The following is a 19323-nucleotide window of genomic DNA, read 5'->3' as shown; positions in this document are numbered from 1 at the left end:
TACCTGTGAGAAAGCACTATTGTGTTTGAATCTGCATGAAGTACACTGACGATTCCATCAGCTTTGATGAAGCTCTTGATTTCTTCTAGGACAAGTGACCACTCGAGTTGGTCATCTGGCTCATACGTGCTCGTGTAGTCCACTATCTGTTTGTCTAATTCCTGCATACATACATGCGACATTCGTCAAAACTAATTCAATAACAATTTATTTAAAAAATACATTTTTTTTTAATTACAAACATTCATAACTATAGAACATTTTCCCCACAAAGACTACACATCTGTGGGTGGAGGAGAGTTCCTCAATACCACGAACTTTTCATGATATTAAATACAAACTATAAAGCCTTGACCATTCTGTAATAAACATAGTAAACTATAATAATTTATAATCAAAGCTTAATACAGACATGAAAATAATTTAAAGTTCTTTAATCTATAAGAATATTCAAAACATTAAAATACTGACTGAAATAACTTCTTTTGAGACAGAAAATATATTAAGGTAAGACAATAACCAAATCATCCAAACCACAGGGGTTGGAATGTTATTATATGGGATTGGTATTGTTAATAACCATTTCAAGATAAAAGGAAAAATAGTAGTAAATGATTAAGCGTTTGGCGGTTTGATTCATATCGCTGCTACATCAGGGCTCACACGAATGAGCAACTTACCAACTATGCGCCCAAACACAACGCTAATGCCTTTCTCTAGTAATAACACTATATTCTGTGAAATGTTTCTGTAAACAAAGTGAGCTATAAGAAAGAAGTGAGCATGTGTTATGATGGAATTGAACAAATATCATAACAAAAAAGTTCAACAAAATTGAGGGGGTTTGATTAACCAAATAAAGTTATTTTGTTTTTATTCAAATGAAAATAATCATGAGTAAAGAAATAGTTTACTGTATCATCATATACAGAATATAAGGTTAAGACAACAGCACAATGGCTGGCAAGCGTGCTGGTTACCAGCAAATAAGAAATCCAGATTTGCCTTGAAGAATATTTTTGTTAATGAAAACATTGTTTAAGAATCTAGACAAATTTAATTTCATATTAATGTAAGTTTGTGTAATGCTATAGATTCACTACTTTTTAAAAACAGCACAATCTTGACTAATTCACTGCTAGTTATCTTATTTCACAAATAAATGAAAAGGAAGTTATTTTTACAGGTATTATTTGAGACCTAAATTCAAAAGTTAGATAGGTATTATAAGTTTGATTTAAAATTTTCAGTTGAAAAATCATTCAGCAATCATCAAAATTTTGATTTTAACACTATCTTATGCGTGACTAAATAACATAATAAACATGTAAAAATAAATTCTTATTCATACAAGTCATATATAATATTGTTAGATTACATAGCTGTAGGTATGGTATAATAGTAAGGATAGATGATTGCATACTTCCCTTATGTAATTACATTATAATAATGACATGTTTCCACGACTCACAGAAGAACTATTGCAACAAATTTATCAAAACTTAGTTGTATGTAAATATTACAAGCAGGCAGTTGAATTTTAAAATCTTAAACCTCAACTAGAACGCTCTCTAATGGTTGAGAAAGATTGCAGTGCAATCAAAGATTTCTAATCAACGTATGTGAAAAAATGTGTAGTTTTATGTGTTCTTTTAATCAGTGGACCCCAGATAATAGTTTTCAAAGTAAGTTTATTGACTTTTCTATCAACTAGCAACAAACCCTGGCTTTCATCTCTAAACTTAAAACTGAATATAGAGTGTTTCAAAATTCTCAGTACAAATTCTGAGATATTATTATATGAACTAAGAGGAGCTAAACAATAAATGCAAGCAATAGTATATCTTTTTTAGTATACCATCTGTCTGTATGTGTTTTATATTTGAAAATCTTTTGTAATTAAACTAATCAGCCAGCTTTAACAAAATGTTATGAAACTATGTTGATAAGATCTATAAATAATAAAAGTTGTGATAAATTTACAAATGATTTATAAATGGCATTTGAGGTAAACAGGAATTCAGGGAGCTTCGGAATATAACTTACTCTGTCACTGTAATGAAAAGGATTTTATAAAATGTAAAGGATATAACTCATTTTGGAAAATATCTCTGATTTAATTACATATGAAACTGACCTAATTGAATACTTTATTACGTATTCTGTTTTTTTTATATTTAATTTAAATGGGATAAGACTGGATTTGGAACATTTTAATGAAATATGTAGCCATGATTTAAAAAATTCCATAGAGGTAAAAATTACAATTTTTTAGTTTTTGTATTTAGCTGGTTTGGGAATCCACCTACTCAAATTAAGTTTCAAAATGGTGAAGCTATTTAAAATATAAACTAAAGTATCTAAATCAATACCAATTTTACAAGAAATCGACAACAACAACTTTTTGTACAAAATTTATTTAGAAATCAAATGACTCTCTAATTGTCACAATAGGGTAACTAACAACTTACTTAATGTAAGTTTAGTCTGACCATTAATATCCAATTTCAAATTTCTTCAATAAGGTTTGAATGTATTTACACTTTCTATTGTTGAACTGAGCTTAGACATGCAAACTCAACAGACAGACAAAAAAAGAGATATGCATCATTTTTATTTAGTTTTGGCGTCTTTTGGCCCTTGGAGCAATATCCTAAAGTTTGTAGTATAAGTTTTGAAACACCCTGTAAATGCTGTTTGCAGCATTGCAGCGATTTGAGTATAAATGTGAAGAGATTCTCCCAATTTCCATTGTTAATATTAAAGATACTGGGTCATCTAATCATTCTATTGGTTTCACATATATTTAATATTTTTAGTGGAATCTTCAGAACCGGGTGAAACAAACTGGGGTAGTTGTGGAGAGAACTTGAAAAAACAATTAACACAACTCATTAATGCTTTGGGGTAGCTTCTTGGCCTGGATAAAAGGTTCCTCCCTTGTATCATCCCTGTTGAATGTTAGGAGTAAAGGTGCTCCAAACCCAGATGTCTCACTGAGGCTAGTCGCTAGGACCAGTGTACAGAATTGATGAGCTATATCCCACCAATGTCAGTACCTAAATCTGGCTATCACATTGTGCTATTAACAGAGTTCCAATGGGACATCTGAGTGAGAGTTCGTCCCATAACATTCACTAACAAAGATGTTTATTGCTTACAAAACAGTTTCTGTTGAATCACTTTTAGGAAATTCCAAAGAACAAAATAGGTGAAACAAAATAGATTGTGGTGAAGGAGATTTATTACAATCTCCCTTAATGGTTTCATTAATATTAATGGGAAACTATGTATATTGATTTTTATTAGCTATGGAAAGCTAATTAATTGTTCCTGTCAGTACTCCTTTTGAAGGCTTTTAACTTCTGGGCATTTTGCAGCTAGACATGTTTGGATACAAAATCTCCCAAAGAGTATTTAATCCTGCACTCACCACAAAAATCCCATTATCTATATTTTTATTTCTAAGTAGTGCTTAGAACATTTCACTGCTACGTAACAGGTTCTCGATATGTTTGGGCCTCTCCTGGCAGCCAAAAAGCTTGATGTAATGAAACAAGAGATTCGTGGTAATGAAGATTTACCAATGATGATCAAAGCAAGTACTTACGATAAGAACAATAAATAATTTTTTCTATCAGTAAATATTGGTTTTTAGATTTAATTCTCTGGAATATACAGTTCTCCCAACACCAACCTATGTCTGTAGATTTGCTTTGGAAAGGATGGTATGTCGACCCAATAACGTCTTTGTATCAAAGCTACAAACTTCATGAGAATTGTACAGCAAGAAGGGATTCTAATGTAGACGGGAATTTCTTCCAGTTACACCTACTGATCTTGGGAGTGCTCAAGAAAGTCTCACAGTAAAAAGTAAGGGATCCGAATAAGCCTCTCCTAGAGGCCAAGACAATGACAAAAATGAATTACAGAAATTAGTTTATTTCTCTTGGAAGAATAAAAAGTATGTCAAATAAGAAACTTTCCAGATTAACCTTTTTGAAGGTACAAGCTTAGCCTGGTGCAGCAGAAGATTTCTTACACTCATCTCAGAATTTCTCTTGGACTTGATCCAGGTAAGATTTCTTGTTAGATGCCATTTTAGGAGAGTATAAGTGAGACTTTGCCAATAACATCAGGTTCCTAATCGATGGGGAGATTCATAAAGCTAGACTTAATGTAATATCAACACATTTCTTATACCATCTTTTGGTATACAATAATGGTCTGTCTTTTTCCTTTACACAATAACCAGAGCAACATAACAGTTGCAGTTTTGCACAGATATTGATTAATAAGCACAAGGACTTATATTAATGTTTCACATCTTTCAAATATATATTTCGGTTATACAGTATTTTGATAATTTCACATTGCAAATCAAGTGGTAAAAAGTCTCTGATGATGACTTTGTATTACTGTTGTCTTTAAATCTGATGTGAAATAGACTATAATTAATACATATCAATATGATAACATATTTTGGATTATTTAAATCCTTACCATAACGAGATCTCGCACTAATTTCATCTTCTTGAGCAACAAACAAACCACAATAAATCTTGCGTAATATCGTAGTTTTTTCACCATCAAATCAGATCTGAAACAAATTGGGCATTATCAACCTATCATTTCTAAATCTCAAAACATTACTTTGTTCTCTTCTTTAAAGATCAAGAACATAAAATAAGATGATAAAACATATATACACATAAAAGTTTTGGTTAACATCTGTGTGAGGCTATGAATTTCCAAATCCTCTGCAGCCTTGAGTTTTACGCTATAAGAACAATATTCACCTTTAAACACTTGTAAAACATAACACATTCTTATTTTAGGCCATATAATTACGGGAGGTGTCTAATTTAAAGGTAATATTAATACACATCCAAACTCTATTTAGTTTTTTTAGTGTATAATTCTTTAATATTAAATCAATAAAGTAGAGGTAAACAAATATTTGAGATTCTATTTGAATAACCTATAGAAAAGTCTAAAAACAGTGGTTGGATACTTTAGTAAGCCATTATTCTAAAATAAAATAAAATAATGACATAAAAGTGTTTAAGTTTAACATTTTTCAAGCTGGCTCTTAAGTACAAAAATTGGAGGAATACAGCAATACAAAGTTGTTAGAATATTTTTAATTACAAATTAAAAATAATAAGCATTGGAATAATAAAATCATAGAAGAATAATCCTACTTAATAATGAAAGTATGACGTATTACACAAATTCCAGAGTTTACTTTTAGTTGTTCTTGTAGTTCAGTAGATTTAAAAATTTTGTAAGTAATTAATTGGCTTGTTGATAACACATTTTATTCTTTAAATGACTACTTAACCTGTGATATTAGTACTTTAATTTTTTAATAATTAAAATTTTGTTAATAGTTATATCTCCTGTTATTTATTTATTGTTGTTAAATTTATTTTATTGTTATTTTTGTTGTATTGTTATCTATTTATTGTCATTTATTTACTATTTAATTGATATTGTTTTAGATATGTTGTGTGTATATTAACAAGATGTTGCTAACACAATATTTATTTTTATTTTCTTTTTAATGAGCAAATTATGGCGTTATTCACATTTACCATGTATATATAAAATGTACTTTTACTTATTTTGTATATTTCTAATCATTACATTTGTTTTATGGGGTTTTAGAGGTGTTATAGGAGTAGGCCATTTAGTTATAAGAAAACCTATGTTGTCCATTGCATTGTCATAAGTGCTTAAAGACAATAGAGATTTCTTGATTCTTGATTGTGATTAAAAAAACATATATACAAAAGAGTACATAAATCAGAAATTAATGAGACCTTACCTGTATAAAACAAATATTTTAAGAAGTTTTAATGAACAACATTTTAATTTATGATATAAAAAAATTAACATTGGAATTTTGTGAGTTGGTATTGAGAAAGCCGTTTTAATAAATTAGTAAACAAACAATACATATTATACACTAATACATTATCAGATGAAATTACTGATATAATTGTTGTATTAAAGTTTTCATAAAGTCAATAACTCAATTTATTAATGTGAGCTGTGGTTTAAATTAATTTAATCCTGCAACATCTACCTAGAGAAAAACAAATACTAATCCTGACAACTATAGCATTCCATATATTATAAATCTTTTGTATTGTTTTCATTGTGTTTGATAATGTTGTAAAACTATTAACTATAAAGTTCATCCACCTGAACTATGCAATTAAATCTTTAATTATATAACATAATTTCAACATAACACAGATTTCCAGATGTAACATGATATACTTTTTGTCCTTTTGGACCATATTTAAAACATTTTCTAAAATTTTTTTATATTGCAGGTCAAGCAAATTTGTTGTGCTTTTTATCAAACCCACAACATAACTCATTGCTTGTAACTTACTGAAAAGTAAAAAGTAAACAAACAGTTTTATAGTTTATATGATTTTGAGATAAACTACATTTATAACAACTTGTTTATCCTAAGTATTTCTCATATTCACAGGACAACCCACAGGCCCATATTAAAATTTCATTTTAGCAAACAACTAATACCTCTCAACTGTAACATGTTTGGCACTCCTGTATTGTGCAAGTGTATCTTTATAATGGTTGTGCTCGCGTATTTGTTGACGGATTTCATTGAAAACAGTATAGTTGGAATAGTTATAAAAACTTCAAGAGTTGATATCTAGAAAATTTTTACAACCTTTGTAAAACAGCTCATGCTTAAAAAAAGTTTGCTGTTCCCAACCTGTGCAAGCCTACCTTGAAAGTGGTTGTGCTCACTTATTATTAATTGATGGATTTTGTTGAAACAAATACCGTTGGAATTGTAATAAAAATATTTAAACAGTTGCTAACTTGTAATTATTTTGTAACTGTACTGGCCTTTTTGTTATTTAAATTTACAAAATTTAAACAGGAGTAAATTTGTTGTTACTATTAAAGAAAATATCACAATTATTTGTTTAAATTTCCTCTTATCTATTCAACCCTATGTGCCAAATTTGGTTTCTTTAGCTTAACTAGTTTTAGAGATAGTAGTATAAAAATACAAAATGCTGTCTAGCGGCCAAACGAGACGGTCTCGACCTATGTTTACATGACATTTTTTGTTTGAAATGATGAGTACTATCGGCCACAGAAGTGTGTGACTTCCTGTATATATAAATACCACTTGACTTAAATAGAAAAACTAAATCATTTTTATACAGACAAAAGATCTATAGGGATTAAAATGGAGTTGCTACCACTAGAATATTATACTTTTGTTTACAACTTCCGGTTGTCCTAAAAAGGTGAAATTTGACACACATGTGCATGGTAGACATGATTGGACAAACATGTGTACTCAACATACTATCGGTACAAGAAGTATATTAGACCAGAAATATATTGCAATGGCTTGAAGTAGCCAACTTTTGATTGAAGTAGACCTTTCAGATTGATATTTTCAGATATTTTCTTGATTGGGACAACAAAGCAAACACTATTGGGGCACCGGGAAAAAGTTAGACTTGTAAAAGATTACAAGTAATTAAAGTAGACTATTTTTTATTAAAAATAAGCTTCTCCCGCATGGGCTTTATAATTTCTGAACGATTAGAGGTAAAGCAATAAAACTTAGTACAGTACTACTGCACCTATAAGTCTACTTTTTGAAGTAACTACCATTTTTTTATCATGTCAGAGTAATGACCCACAAGGAATCAGAAGAAAATCTTAAAATGTAGGATAGATCAAGTAGCACAAATTAAAGGTCACTTTTTAGTAGAGTGCAATGCCACAAATCCGACCTGAAAAAGTTCACTCTATTAACAATTAAACTTGTTTAAAGATTGAAACATTTAGAATGTAGGACCTGTTCTAGATGGTTTAATATTCTTGTCTTGGCTCAAGTTGTGAAAGTTTCAAACTTCAAACCAACATAATTTTTTAAAAGAGTGAACCCTTTGAGATTGGATTTGTGGCATTGTATTCTACTAATATAGACCTCTAATTTGATGTACTACTCAACCTATGCTTTCATTTAAGATTTTCTGCTCCTAATGGGCCATCCTTCTGACATGAGAAAAATAGACGTTACTTCAAAAAGTATATTTATAGATACAGTAATGATGTACCAAATTTTATTGCTTTACCTGTAATCGTTCGGGAATTATCAAGCCCGTGGTGTGTGAAATGTAATTTATTCGAACTAGAATACTCCTTCATGCACATAAAAACTGCTCCAGTCTTCGACTCCAGGGCCCAAAACTTTGCACTAGTCTTTAGATCTTAAATGGATCAGGAGATTGGAATTTCTTCCAGTGATAATAACTTATTTTCAGGAATTCATTATGCTTCAATAGTTTTTTCCAATTGAATTAACGTTATAAATTTCAAGATTTAAGGATGAATAAAATTTGTTGGTATAGATTAATGACTAGAATTAGCAGATATAGAAAATGTTAATTGCCATCTTCTTACCTATCTTCTTTAGCTGCTCTTGAGTAGTATGCTCGACCTCGGATTGCTGCATAAAATGAGTACGCTTCATTCAGATAATTTGTTTCGCTTGTTCTTAAACTGGAAAACAAAATCAATATTGGAGGTTTAGAATGTGGAGAAGTAATATGGAATAGGAAATGAAAGGTATTGTGTTAAACAAATGATGAACTGTAACCTGTGATGAATTATTCTTGAGATTGAAATACACTTTATAAATTGGATATTGGGAGCTAAAAGAGTTTATGTCACAAATATTGGTCTTCAACAGATGTTTACATGCTTCTTGGGGAGGGAGTTCTGAAAGTAAAATATTTTATTTAAGTACGTTTTAAAATACTCCATCTGAAGCCTAATCTGTACAACAGTAATGGTATGATGATTGTAATGGAAGGCATATTTATATACTATTGACACTTTCAAACTAGAATTTTTTTCATCCTGAAAACTTACTTGGAAAAACCTTTTATAAACATACATAATAAATATACATATAAGCATATGGTTTCTAGAAATGTGGACTGAAGTTTAGTTGTAATAAGCTTGAATATTATTAGTATAAATGAATACACATTTTCAAACATAAATTTTTGAAAGGCCTTGCGATAAAAGTTATATTGGAAAATGTTTATTCATTTATACTAGTGAAACCTTTTTTTCCAATGCTCCAAAATTCTACATTTGAATATTATGTTTATCATATTCACTTAGAATGATTCAATATTATCATATACATCACAAAATATCATACGGCTGCATTCTCAAATATCAAAAACATTCATGAGATATCAAAAAGCATGTAAGAACAAGCATTGTTCAATCAAGCAATCAAAACAACTTTATTCATTTAGCACAGATTATGTACATTGAATGGTGTCACAATATTTTAATATTAAAGTAAATATATGAGACTTAAAGTTACATCCCAATCAAAAATTGCTGGTTACATTTATAATTATATTTTATAATTAGAAACATTCTTCTAATCAATAGAGGCCTTTGCTTACTGAGAGAGTTTCTTAACACTACCTTTAAATTTTTTAATGTTTGTTTATTTATTATCTTATATCGTAAATAATTAAAGAATCTTATACCTGAATAAGAGGGGGTTACTTTGTACAGTGCCAGGTTATGTTGCTTATAGGATAACTGAAGTGTAGTTTTATGTATTTTACTAAAGGACTGATTCAAGCTTGGGTGGTCGATAACAATTTAACTTAATATAGACAATTAATTAGTAAATGCACATACCATATATAGTGGTAACATTATGCATTTTGGCATGAATATTACTGAATCATGCCATCTAGGAATTGTAACATCACCCTTAAATTTTTGTTTCCGTAGTAGAAATTGATTGAGATTGTTAGATGATGTGCATACACACAGCCCATAGGAGATGTATAATTCTAGGAATGCATAATAAACCAGTTGTAAATTGTAACTTATGATTTGTAAATTTGTAATGTAAATGACTTAAGAGTTATACACACTTTTCTATTTTGTTCTATGATGCACATTACTCAACTTTCTTAAATTGCATTTTTACAACTAAGCAAATTTAAATCACTCCGTTTTCTGTATTATAAATATTGCTTAGACTTATGAAGCTATTCAAGTGTTGAAAGGATGCTTCCTACTAAAGTGGAAATATTAGTTAATGAAGCAGTAATATCAGCTCACCAACTACAAAGTGATGTGGTTTGAGTTTATTTCAGGTGACTGATCCCTATAGCAACAGAGACATGTCAAATACACAGGTAACCTTGTAGATCCCCAAGGTAAAGTACAGGTTAAATCATAAAAACATCCAAAGTAGAATTTTTTAAAGCTTATCACAGCTGTGTAAATGCTGTAGAATATTATTTATCTATTAAAAGTTATAACTTTAGTTCAACTTTAGAACAATTTCAAATTCCATAATTAAATCTGGTCTAGTATTTGCCAAGTTGTACACTTAAGTATTTTGTTACAATGTTAAACAATTCATAATAATATAGTGACCATAAATTTAGCTAATTGGGCTGATGCTAACTCTACTACAACAATAATGACTATTTAAACAGTGAAGTATAATATTGGCTTCAGGTGGCAAGAGTAATACCTTTTCCAAAACATTAAAATGGCACTTTGAACTATACTGATACAAAGACTTATCTGTAATTTATATAAAGTGCTATTGCTTATATTATATTTTGATATCTAACTGAAAATAACTCAACTCAAACGATAAATTAATGAGTGCTAAGGTTTTTAATTTACATTACATAATTTTAATTACATTTACACAATTGTTGTCAAACAACTGTGCTGTCACATCCTGTTATTTAACATTTATGTTCTGTTTTTACTTATTTATCAATCAACCTTATTTTTTACGGGTTATTATTGTTATTATTTGTTAGTTATGATGCCATTTAATATTACTTTATTATTCAATGAATACAACAATGTTTTTTGCTCTTATTAAAATAAGTTTTGCAAAATGGATATAAATTAATAAGCTAATTAAATTTAAATAGCCTAAATAGTGGAGATGATTTACTTACTAGTAGTGGTAATAGAGTTGGCCTATTTTTGAAGCTATTTCTCCTATCTGCCATCTTTTGAGCCCATATTTTGTATCGAGAACTTGCCTGAAAAATAAGACAACTGTAATTAATATGTGTAATAGGTTTATATATCCTGTTTTACCTAAACCTGTATATTCCGTTTTTGTTGATTAATTATAACATAGATACCAAGGTATATTATAGATATATATATATATATATATATATATATATATATATATATATATATATATAATCAAGGTATATATCATAGATAAAACAAATTCTCTTCTATATGATTTTTTATATAATAGAGATACTTTTACCATTAAAAAGTCAATACAGGGATAACAGGCTAAATATTAAAACATAACGGTCTACCATGACTATTTTACCACTTTTAGATTAAAGTACTGAAAAAATACTGAAATAAGTAACCAAAAAGACGATTTCTCATCAGAGTAGTAGATTTTTATTCACATTTAAACAGTACAGGGTAACATGTCGTAATTGTCCAAACACCGGTTTTCGGTGTTTGGAAATTGACAAGAGACAAGTGAGTTTCTGAGCTTTTCTAAATTTAGTGCTGAGTTCCATGTGTCTATTATATAATGTATAGAATTTCTTGATTTCTGTATGGCGATTTTAGATATCTAAAACAATAATTTTATAAACATATTTGGTATTAATTGAAAGCTCTTACACTTTAAATGTTCCTGTAGTAGATTTGAAATAAATCCGACAACGAGCTCTGCCCCATCATAAGCTTCCAAAATTCCAATTGTAATCTTATGAGAATAATTTTGTGTGGTTTAAAAGGCCTGATCAATAAAACACTAAAGCCATTTTTTTAAGTGAATGTAGGGTAAGGCCCAATGTAATTGAGTAAAGGTTATAGTTATCATCAACAGAAAAACTAATATTCTGCCAAGGTTAATTATTTACAATACGGCTTTGTTAGTTAGAAAAGATCTAATCGATTTATTTGAAATCCTTTTTATCTCTTCAGGAGGAAACTAGTTGCGAACTGGAATAAGAATTAATATTCCTATATTCCGCGCTGAAATACAATTTAGAATACAATGAGCTTTAAATACTGCTATTAAGTGATGCAGTAAGTTAATCAATTAATACATAAATTAGTAGTTAGCAGATTTATTCAAACCAATATTTAACCATATATTTTAGTCTGTATTTGATTTTATTCACAGCCCCTTTAAGAAGTAGTAATTTCTGTCGGTCAGTCCCGCGATTGTCTATCAATTTTTTTAAAAAATCAAATATGACTTTAGCTTGTATATCGCCATGTTTGGTTGACTTGTCAATTCCCATGCATGTTTAACCTTATATACCTTTCATACTATCCACCTTTATTAATGAACTCTAAATAAACTCTTTATTGTGTAAAAATGCATGTCGAAATCTAAAGGTCAGTAATAACAATTTAGTTCCATTTACACAACGAACAGTTGACAAAATATCACACTATTTTATTTTGAAGTGACATTTATTAATATGTGTATTATATCTTTCTACTCTGAGGATTGCAAACGGGCTGAATTATAAATTTTTCGTTACACTTTCATTTGATAAAAACTCCATACCTATGTTGCTGTTGAAATTTCCACAGCTTTGTGTAAATGTCGAAGGTTCGTCCAAAGTAGGCTTGCCACTGTTTGTGTCCGTACTGCGGCAAGTCCCTGTAACAAAACACTGAATTTACTATCCCACAATACATCCGTCATGTGACACAGATCTATGTGTATTTATAAAACGTTTTACTTATAATGAGAAATTTTAATGGATAAAAAAATGTACTTTGTATTCTAAATTAAATTACAATGATGTATGTTTTGTTACTTGCCGAGTCTAACGGTTTCTTATCAATATTAGTTATTAGTACAATATGAAATATCAACAGAGAGATACTGCAGTTGAATGTGGAGTATGAACTAAAAAGGTTTTGGTCTTTGCTATGTTTGTAGAGTGTTGAAATCGAGTTCCCAAGGCTAGCCGCCATGTCGCATGTCACCGCAAAGGTTTGTTATAATAAACAGTGCAAATCTATACAAATTAGCCTTCAAAAATTACATCCCAGTTGCTCCAAAAAACACAGTCCAAGATGACATAGAGGAGCTGTTTTTATATATCTCTGTGGCTCCACATTCGTTCGTGAAGTTGCAATAATTCGCGGAAAAGACAGGCTACAGTCAGTTCGGTAAACCCTCGTTATGTTCTGTTGGGTTCTTTCATTTTAAACCGTTGTATCAGTTTATTGATTTCATCAATTTATGACTTTTGAATTCCTTAAGATATAACGAACGCAATGTTATGCATACATTCAAATGTTAAAATTGTTACTATACTGTCAAAATTTATTTCTACAGTTTTTCAATTTATTACAATTATTATATGGAGAACTTTTTATAATTGTTAGTCGACTGAAATACGAGTAATAACGAATCTTAGCCTTGTGGTGCGGCTTCGTGAATGATGTTTCCATGACAGAACGTGCAGTTCTGCTCGGTTTATGTGACACACACCTGCCTGTAGCCTGTCGCTGTCGTAGTAAAACATCTGCAGTAAACTAAAACAGCCAACTCAGACTGATAGATTTCATTATTTGGAATGGGTTTGTTTTAAGAGAAGTTATACCTTAAACCCAACATAAATAAAAATGATATGAAACATAACTGTCATTGTATTACTTAAACATTGGTTTTTACAATCAAATAGTCAATTCCTATCTCTTTAAAAATGTAATGAAACCAAATTTACTCACTTTACCATAAACCAATAATAGAAGCATATTTTGCTTTTCCCCATAAAAGGTTATGGAAAATTAAAAAATTGCCAATCATAATATCAATAATGAATATATTAAAGTAAGTTTCCGATATGAATTCGAATTGACCTGTAGTATGTGATAAATGTATTCATAAAAATGTATTGGAGATTTCATAATATCAACATAATAAACATTTCGGTAATATTTGAAATTTGACTATAGTAAATACAGTTTATATTAAATATATACATATATTAGCTCAGTAAAATAAAGCTTTTATTACAGAACACTGCTGTATTTGTTTTGTTATAAAAGATGTCCTTCATAATTTCAAATTATTCATAACACAATTACAAAATTATTCCTGAGATATTATTTCTAGGAGAGTACAAAGATGTCTGTTTTTAAACTTATATAAATTTTTACTTTTCCACTTCCTTTCCTTCAAAAACTATAGGCTGACAGTAGGGATTTGACTTTAGTGGTGGAAGTGAGGAGTAAATCATTAACAAAACTATTGGTGTGAAGGGGGGGGGTATTTGTATCTTTCTTTTTGACCATATGTCCCTTCTACTATTTTAACAAATCATTTGAGAATTATATGGTAATTATCAAGGTTAAGTGTTGAGGAAAAGTAGCAATGAGTAAAATCTTTAATTTATACTCTACTAGCGGGCCCGGCGCGCTTTGCTGCGCATTTCAATAATTTTTTGCAAAAGTTGCCCGCGGCTTCGCACGCAATTTCCCGTTGAAAACAGTACACTATATTCACTTATTCTTTTTCTATCACATTCTAAAACATTGCTGAGATAATTGATAGTCGTTCCATCGTGAGCCTCTTGGGCGTATTATGAAGGTATGTACCATATTCCTGCCTCTATCTAGCTGTTACCCACGGCTTCGCACGCAAATCTTAAGAACCGAAGTCCTTATATTACTTAGTAAATTTTTTTTTTACTATAATAAATTTTAGATTAAATTAGTTATATCTCCGATGCCACGATTGAGCTTGCTTTGTTGTCTCGATCGAGAGAATATGTACACACGGAGTTTTGAGAACCATACTTCTGTCAAAAAAAACAACTAAGGTTGATTTTATAACATTCTTTATATTTGTAGCCAACGTAAGATAGTAATTATGATATCTGCATTACTCTTCTGATCAAGCATGAGCATGGTTTATATTAAATAAATATTGCAGTTAAAGGTGAATTTTTACGTCAAATTTGAATTGTATTATCTGGATAGTAAAGTCTATGTTTAACAGTGATTGCAAAAAACAGTTTAAACAAAATTTGTCGTTTCTCTTAAGCTTACTCTATGCTTTAAAAACTATAAGTGTAATATATGTTTACAAAGAACAGCTGATTAAAAATTTGAAAAGACGTTAACATATGTTTGCTGCAATGCATTTCTTATGGGTATTTCTGTAACCAGTGGGGCGGAATCCTGAATCGGGAAAGGGATGGGCATAGCTTATAAACCTTCTCCGTGGAAAAATACATATACGTACAAATTTTCATCATGATCGGTCCAATAGTTCACGATTCCATAAAGGACAAACATACAAACATTCATTTTTATATATATAGACTAGCTGTTCCCCGCGGCTTCGCACGCTTTTTGTAAGCTTTGCTCGTGTATGAGCACTTCTGGTTCAAGTGAATATTGTCAACGCCGATGTAGAGTTTACCTTGTTGACACTATCAAGAAAATCTGCCAAAAGTGTATGTTTATAGCCATTGTACATGTACATGTACTTAATAATAAAGTGGTCTAACATTCAAGCTATAAGGCCAAACAGAAATTCATTTGAAAGACAAATATCCATTAAAACTTAGCGCCTTCACATAGTGTGTGGTTATTATACACAACTATCTCGTAATTGTAGTTTACAATGTGCAGGCACTTTGATAACTTATATACCTATTTTGCAGCGCCTCCTGGTGGTGAGTTACATCAATGAGCATAGCATATAAACCTTCTACGTGGAAAAATACATATACATACAAATTTTCATAATGATCGGTCAAATAGTTTCCGAGTCTATAAAGGACAAACACACAAACATTCATTTTTATATATATAGATTACGTACCAGTCGCGTGGGCCTATTTCCCGTCTCGTACCCGTCGCTGAACAAATTCAAATACCCTAGGCCTTACGACTTGATTTGGTGAAGATAAGTTTGAGATGAACTTAAGCTATGAACATATATTATGTTGTTCTTCAATAGGAATGTTTTGTTCTAATGAAGTTTTAAAACTACTACTGTAAGAAATGTAAATTAGACTTGAAATTACTAGTATTGACCAATCATAATATAGCCCGAAGAAGAACTCTCTTGTGCAAAACCCAGTCTGTAGTACTTCTTGGACGGGCTTTTGCTAGAGGCACTGAGGAAACCATTATTGCCTATCATAATTTTACTTGCTGAAGAACTCTCTTCTGCATAGCCCTGTCTGCAGTACTTCCAGGACGGACTCTTGGTCAAGGCACTGAGGAAAACATTATTGACTATCATCATTTGCTTGCGAAAGAACTATATTGTGCATAGCCCAGTCTGTCGTATGTACTTCTAGGAGGGACTCTTGGTCAAGGCACTGAGGAAATCATTATTACCTATCATAATTTTGCTTGCTGAAGAACTCTATTGTGCATAGTCCTGTCTGCAGTACTTCTAGGACCGGCTCTTGATTCAGGCACTGAGGAAACCATTATTGCCTATCATAATTTTGCTTGCGGAAGTACTGTATTGTGCATATCCCAGTCTGTAGTGCTTCCAGGAGGGACTCTTGGCCAAGGCACTGAGGAAAAAGTTATTGCCTATCATAATTTTGCTTGCGGAAGTCTGTATTGTGCATAGCCCTGTCTGTAATACTTCTAGGACGGGTTTTTGCTAGAGGCACTGAGGAAACCATTCTTGCCTTTCATAATTTTGCTTGCGGAAGAACTGTATTGTGCATATCCCAGTCTGTAGTACTAGCATCGACTCTTGGTCAAGGCACTGAGGAAAATATTATTGGGTGAGGAAGAACTCTCTTTCGCTCTCCCGTATTATATTCATATCTAAGATGGGTTTACTGTAAATATTTGTAGTACATGTGGTACAGAAGAGTAGCTTTCCTACAGTGATAGTGTTTATGTGTTAATAGAATTATTATTTGTAACCTTATTATAATTGTAATATTAATGTAATATTTTGATGACGGACATGGTAATCTGTAAACAAATTATCTTACTTGAATAATTTACTTCAATTTATTTGAGATATCCATAATTATACCCAAAATGTGATTGTAGGTTTCTCTGTGAGTGTTATGTGCTTTCAACTAACTTGAATGTAAAGTTGATGCACATTGTAGTAGAACCTTCAAGCTCTTGTTAGCAGTTGCCGCTCCACCACGAATACTCATATAACAATACTCGTATAATTCCTTCATTTAAATTTTGTACCACTAAATAATTTAATGTTTTAAAAGAATATTTTTGCTCTTCAGCATTTTTGAGCATTATCTATATAATGTTTTAATATTATTCCAGGAAAGGGGGTTTTACAGAAATTAAGTAGCCTATCTGAATCCAATTGAGTTTAGTTCGTTAAAAGACTTAACAGGTTTCGTGATAAAATTTAATAAAAGTTCCGTAGATTTTTTGTTGTTTGGAGGGAGCACGTTTTCTTGCAAAATTCAACACTTGGACTTAGCTCATAATTGAAGCCGATTGACCGTTGTTGAGCCCATGTAGGGTCTCAGCGTCACATAATTGGCTTATTTGGTTAGTCATTTCATACCTCGATTTTCCCACTACATTCTATTTCCTGCATGTTATATGTTTCCTATGCTGGTACCAATTGTATACAAAATTCTAGTTATCACATTTTTAAATTTTGTTTTGAATACTAGCGCTATAATCAAACATGAATGTTTTAATTTTGTGGTTAAAAATTTAACCGTCAAAAATAAATTTGACTTCATTTATAATTTTGACTGAAGTTCTGTTCCATGAGTGTATGAAGTGAATCTGCAATACTGTTATTTACTTAACCTTAATACTGTCAGTTTATCGTTTGTAGAATGGTGAAATGGTGTAGGCATTATTCACCCTACTCGTATAATTATAACTGTATGATGTAATAAAAACGTAACAGGTTTAACGCAGGTAATATTGTTATTGTAACATTTCCGGTGGAAATAGGATAGCTAGTTTCATGTTATGTATTTCAATAATTGACTTTAACTACTTTTACTTTTGACCAGTTGTATACTGGAATAAGAAAGGGACATATTTATTACCCTAAGTAAGCTACCCAATAGGAATATACTCGCATCAATAATAGGAATGTTTGACCAATAACACAAACAGCTGATCATTAAACATCGAAAGTACAGTTCACAATATTTAGAAATGACACTGACAGGTTTTATTAGGTGAACGAAACGAAGAGTTGAAAGGTTCCTATATATATATATATATATATATATATATATATATATATATATATATATATATATATATATATATATAAATATATACACCCTGTATATAAATATATATATATATATATATATATATATATATATAAATTCAATACACATTGGATCACAAAAAGTACTTGCTCTGCCAGGGCTCGAACCCGGATCTCTTACTTGCCGGGTGAATGTGCTACCATTACACCACAGAGCCACTCTACGTTTTACAATTCAATTATTTTGCATTTGACCATATCTGTCACATAATTATGCGTTTTTAAAATTATGACCAATTAGTGGAATATTAAGGCATAACCCAAAATTAGATTATTAATCTCACTCATTAGAACGAAAGTATGACGCATTTTCACAAAAGTAGGTTAGTCATATATAATATGCATTTACAAATATATTTTCTTAATCAGGGCAACAAGACGAAGTACTGGTGTTGGGAACAATTTCAAACAACTGTGATAACACCCCATGCATTAATCGTAAAACACGATTACGCACCGAATACAGCTTTTGCTCTTAGTGGTGATAACTTGTAGAGCTACAGAAATAGTCTCATTAGGAATTCATAGAACATTTTTCAATAAGTGTATTAGTTGCATTAAACTTTAACTTGTAATAAAGGTAATTCTAAGCAATATATGGGTCAACCTCGATTTTTCTCATATTACAATATAATGTTCCAATAGTCAATTAGAAAAGGAAATGACTAGAATTTCTTGCTGGAAAGCAGTTATAGGGAGCAGGCAACCGCCAGACGGTCATACATTGCTTAGAATGACCTATTAGTGATCAGGGGCACTGATGTGATCTGGGCTTCAAATTTGGAACTACTCGAGTTAATTTTTTTTCTAAAAGAGCAAGCAGCGCGAAGCGCTGCGCAGCGGGCAGGCATTGTGTGTGATCCTTTTTTTTATTAAAAATTACTGATAAATTGTTATTACATATTACAATATAATGTAGGTAATGTATGTAAAACAATTTTAAACACATGACCGCCTGGCTA

At 30.7% G+C, this 19323-nt stretch overlaps 1 protein-coding gene across 1 annotated transcript in view; it reads right to left on the bottom strand.

Moving 5' to 3' along the window:
- The window catches only part of LOC124368316 (protein SCAI), a 65236-nt gene that overhangs the window by 35531 nt on the left and 10382 nt on the right, over positions 1–19323 (bottom strand). Inside the window, exons 2-6 of the mRNA XM_046825592.1 lie at positions 12650–12745; positions 11043–11129; positions 8476–8574; positions 4504–4600; positions 4–161 (exon numbers count right to left, since the gene is read on the bottom strand). Coding sequence (XP_046681548.1) covers positions 4–161; positions 4504–4600; positions 8476–8574; positions 11043–11129; positions 12650–12745 — 537 coding nt within the window. The remainder of the gene's footprint in view (positions 1–3; positions 162–4503; positions 4601–8475; positions 8575–11042; positions 11130–12649; positions 12746–19323) is intronic.

The sequence above is a fragment of the Homalodisca vitripennis genome, chromosome 1 (genome assembly GCF_021130785.1).
Source record: "Homalodisca vitripennis isolate AUS2020 chromosome 1, UT_GWSS_2.1, whole genome shotgun sequence".
Lineage (NCBI taxonomy): Eukaryota > Metazoa > Arthropoda > Insecta > Hemiptera > Cicadellidae > Homalodisca > Homalodisca vitripennis.
The sequence above is the reverse complement of the archived record's forward strand: the minus strand, read 5'-3'. Positions and strand labels throughout refer to the sequence as shown.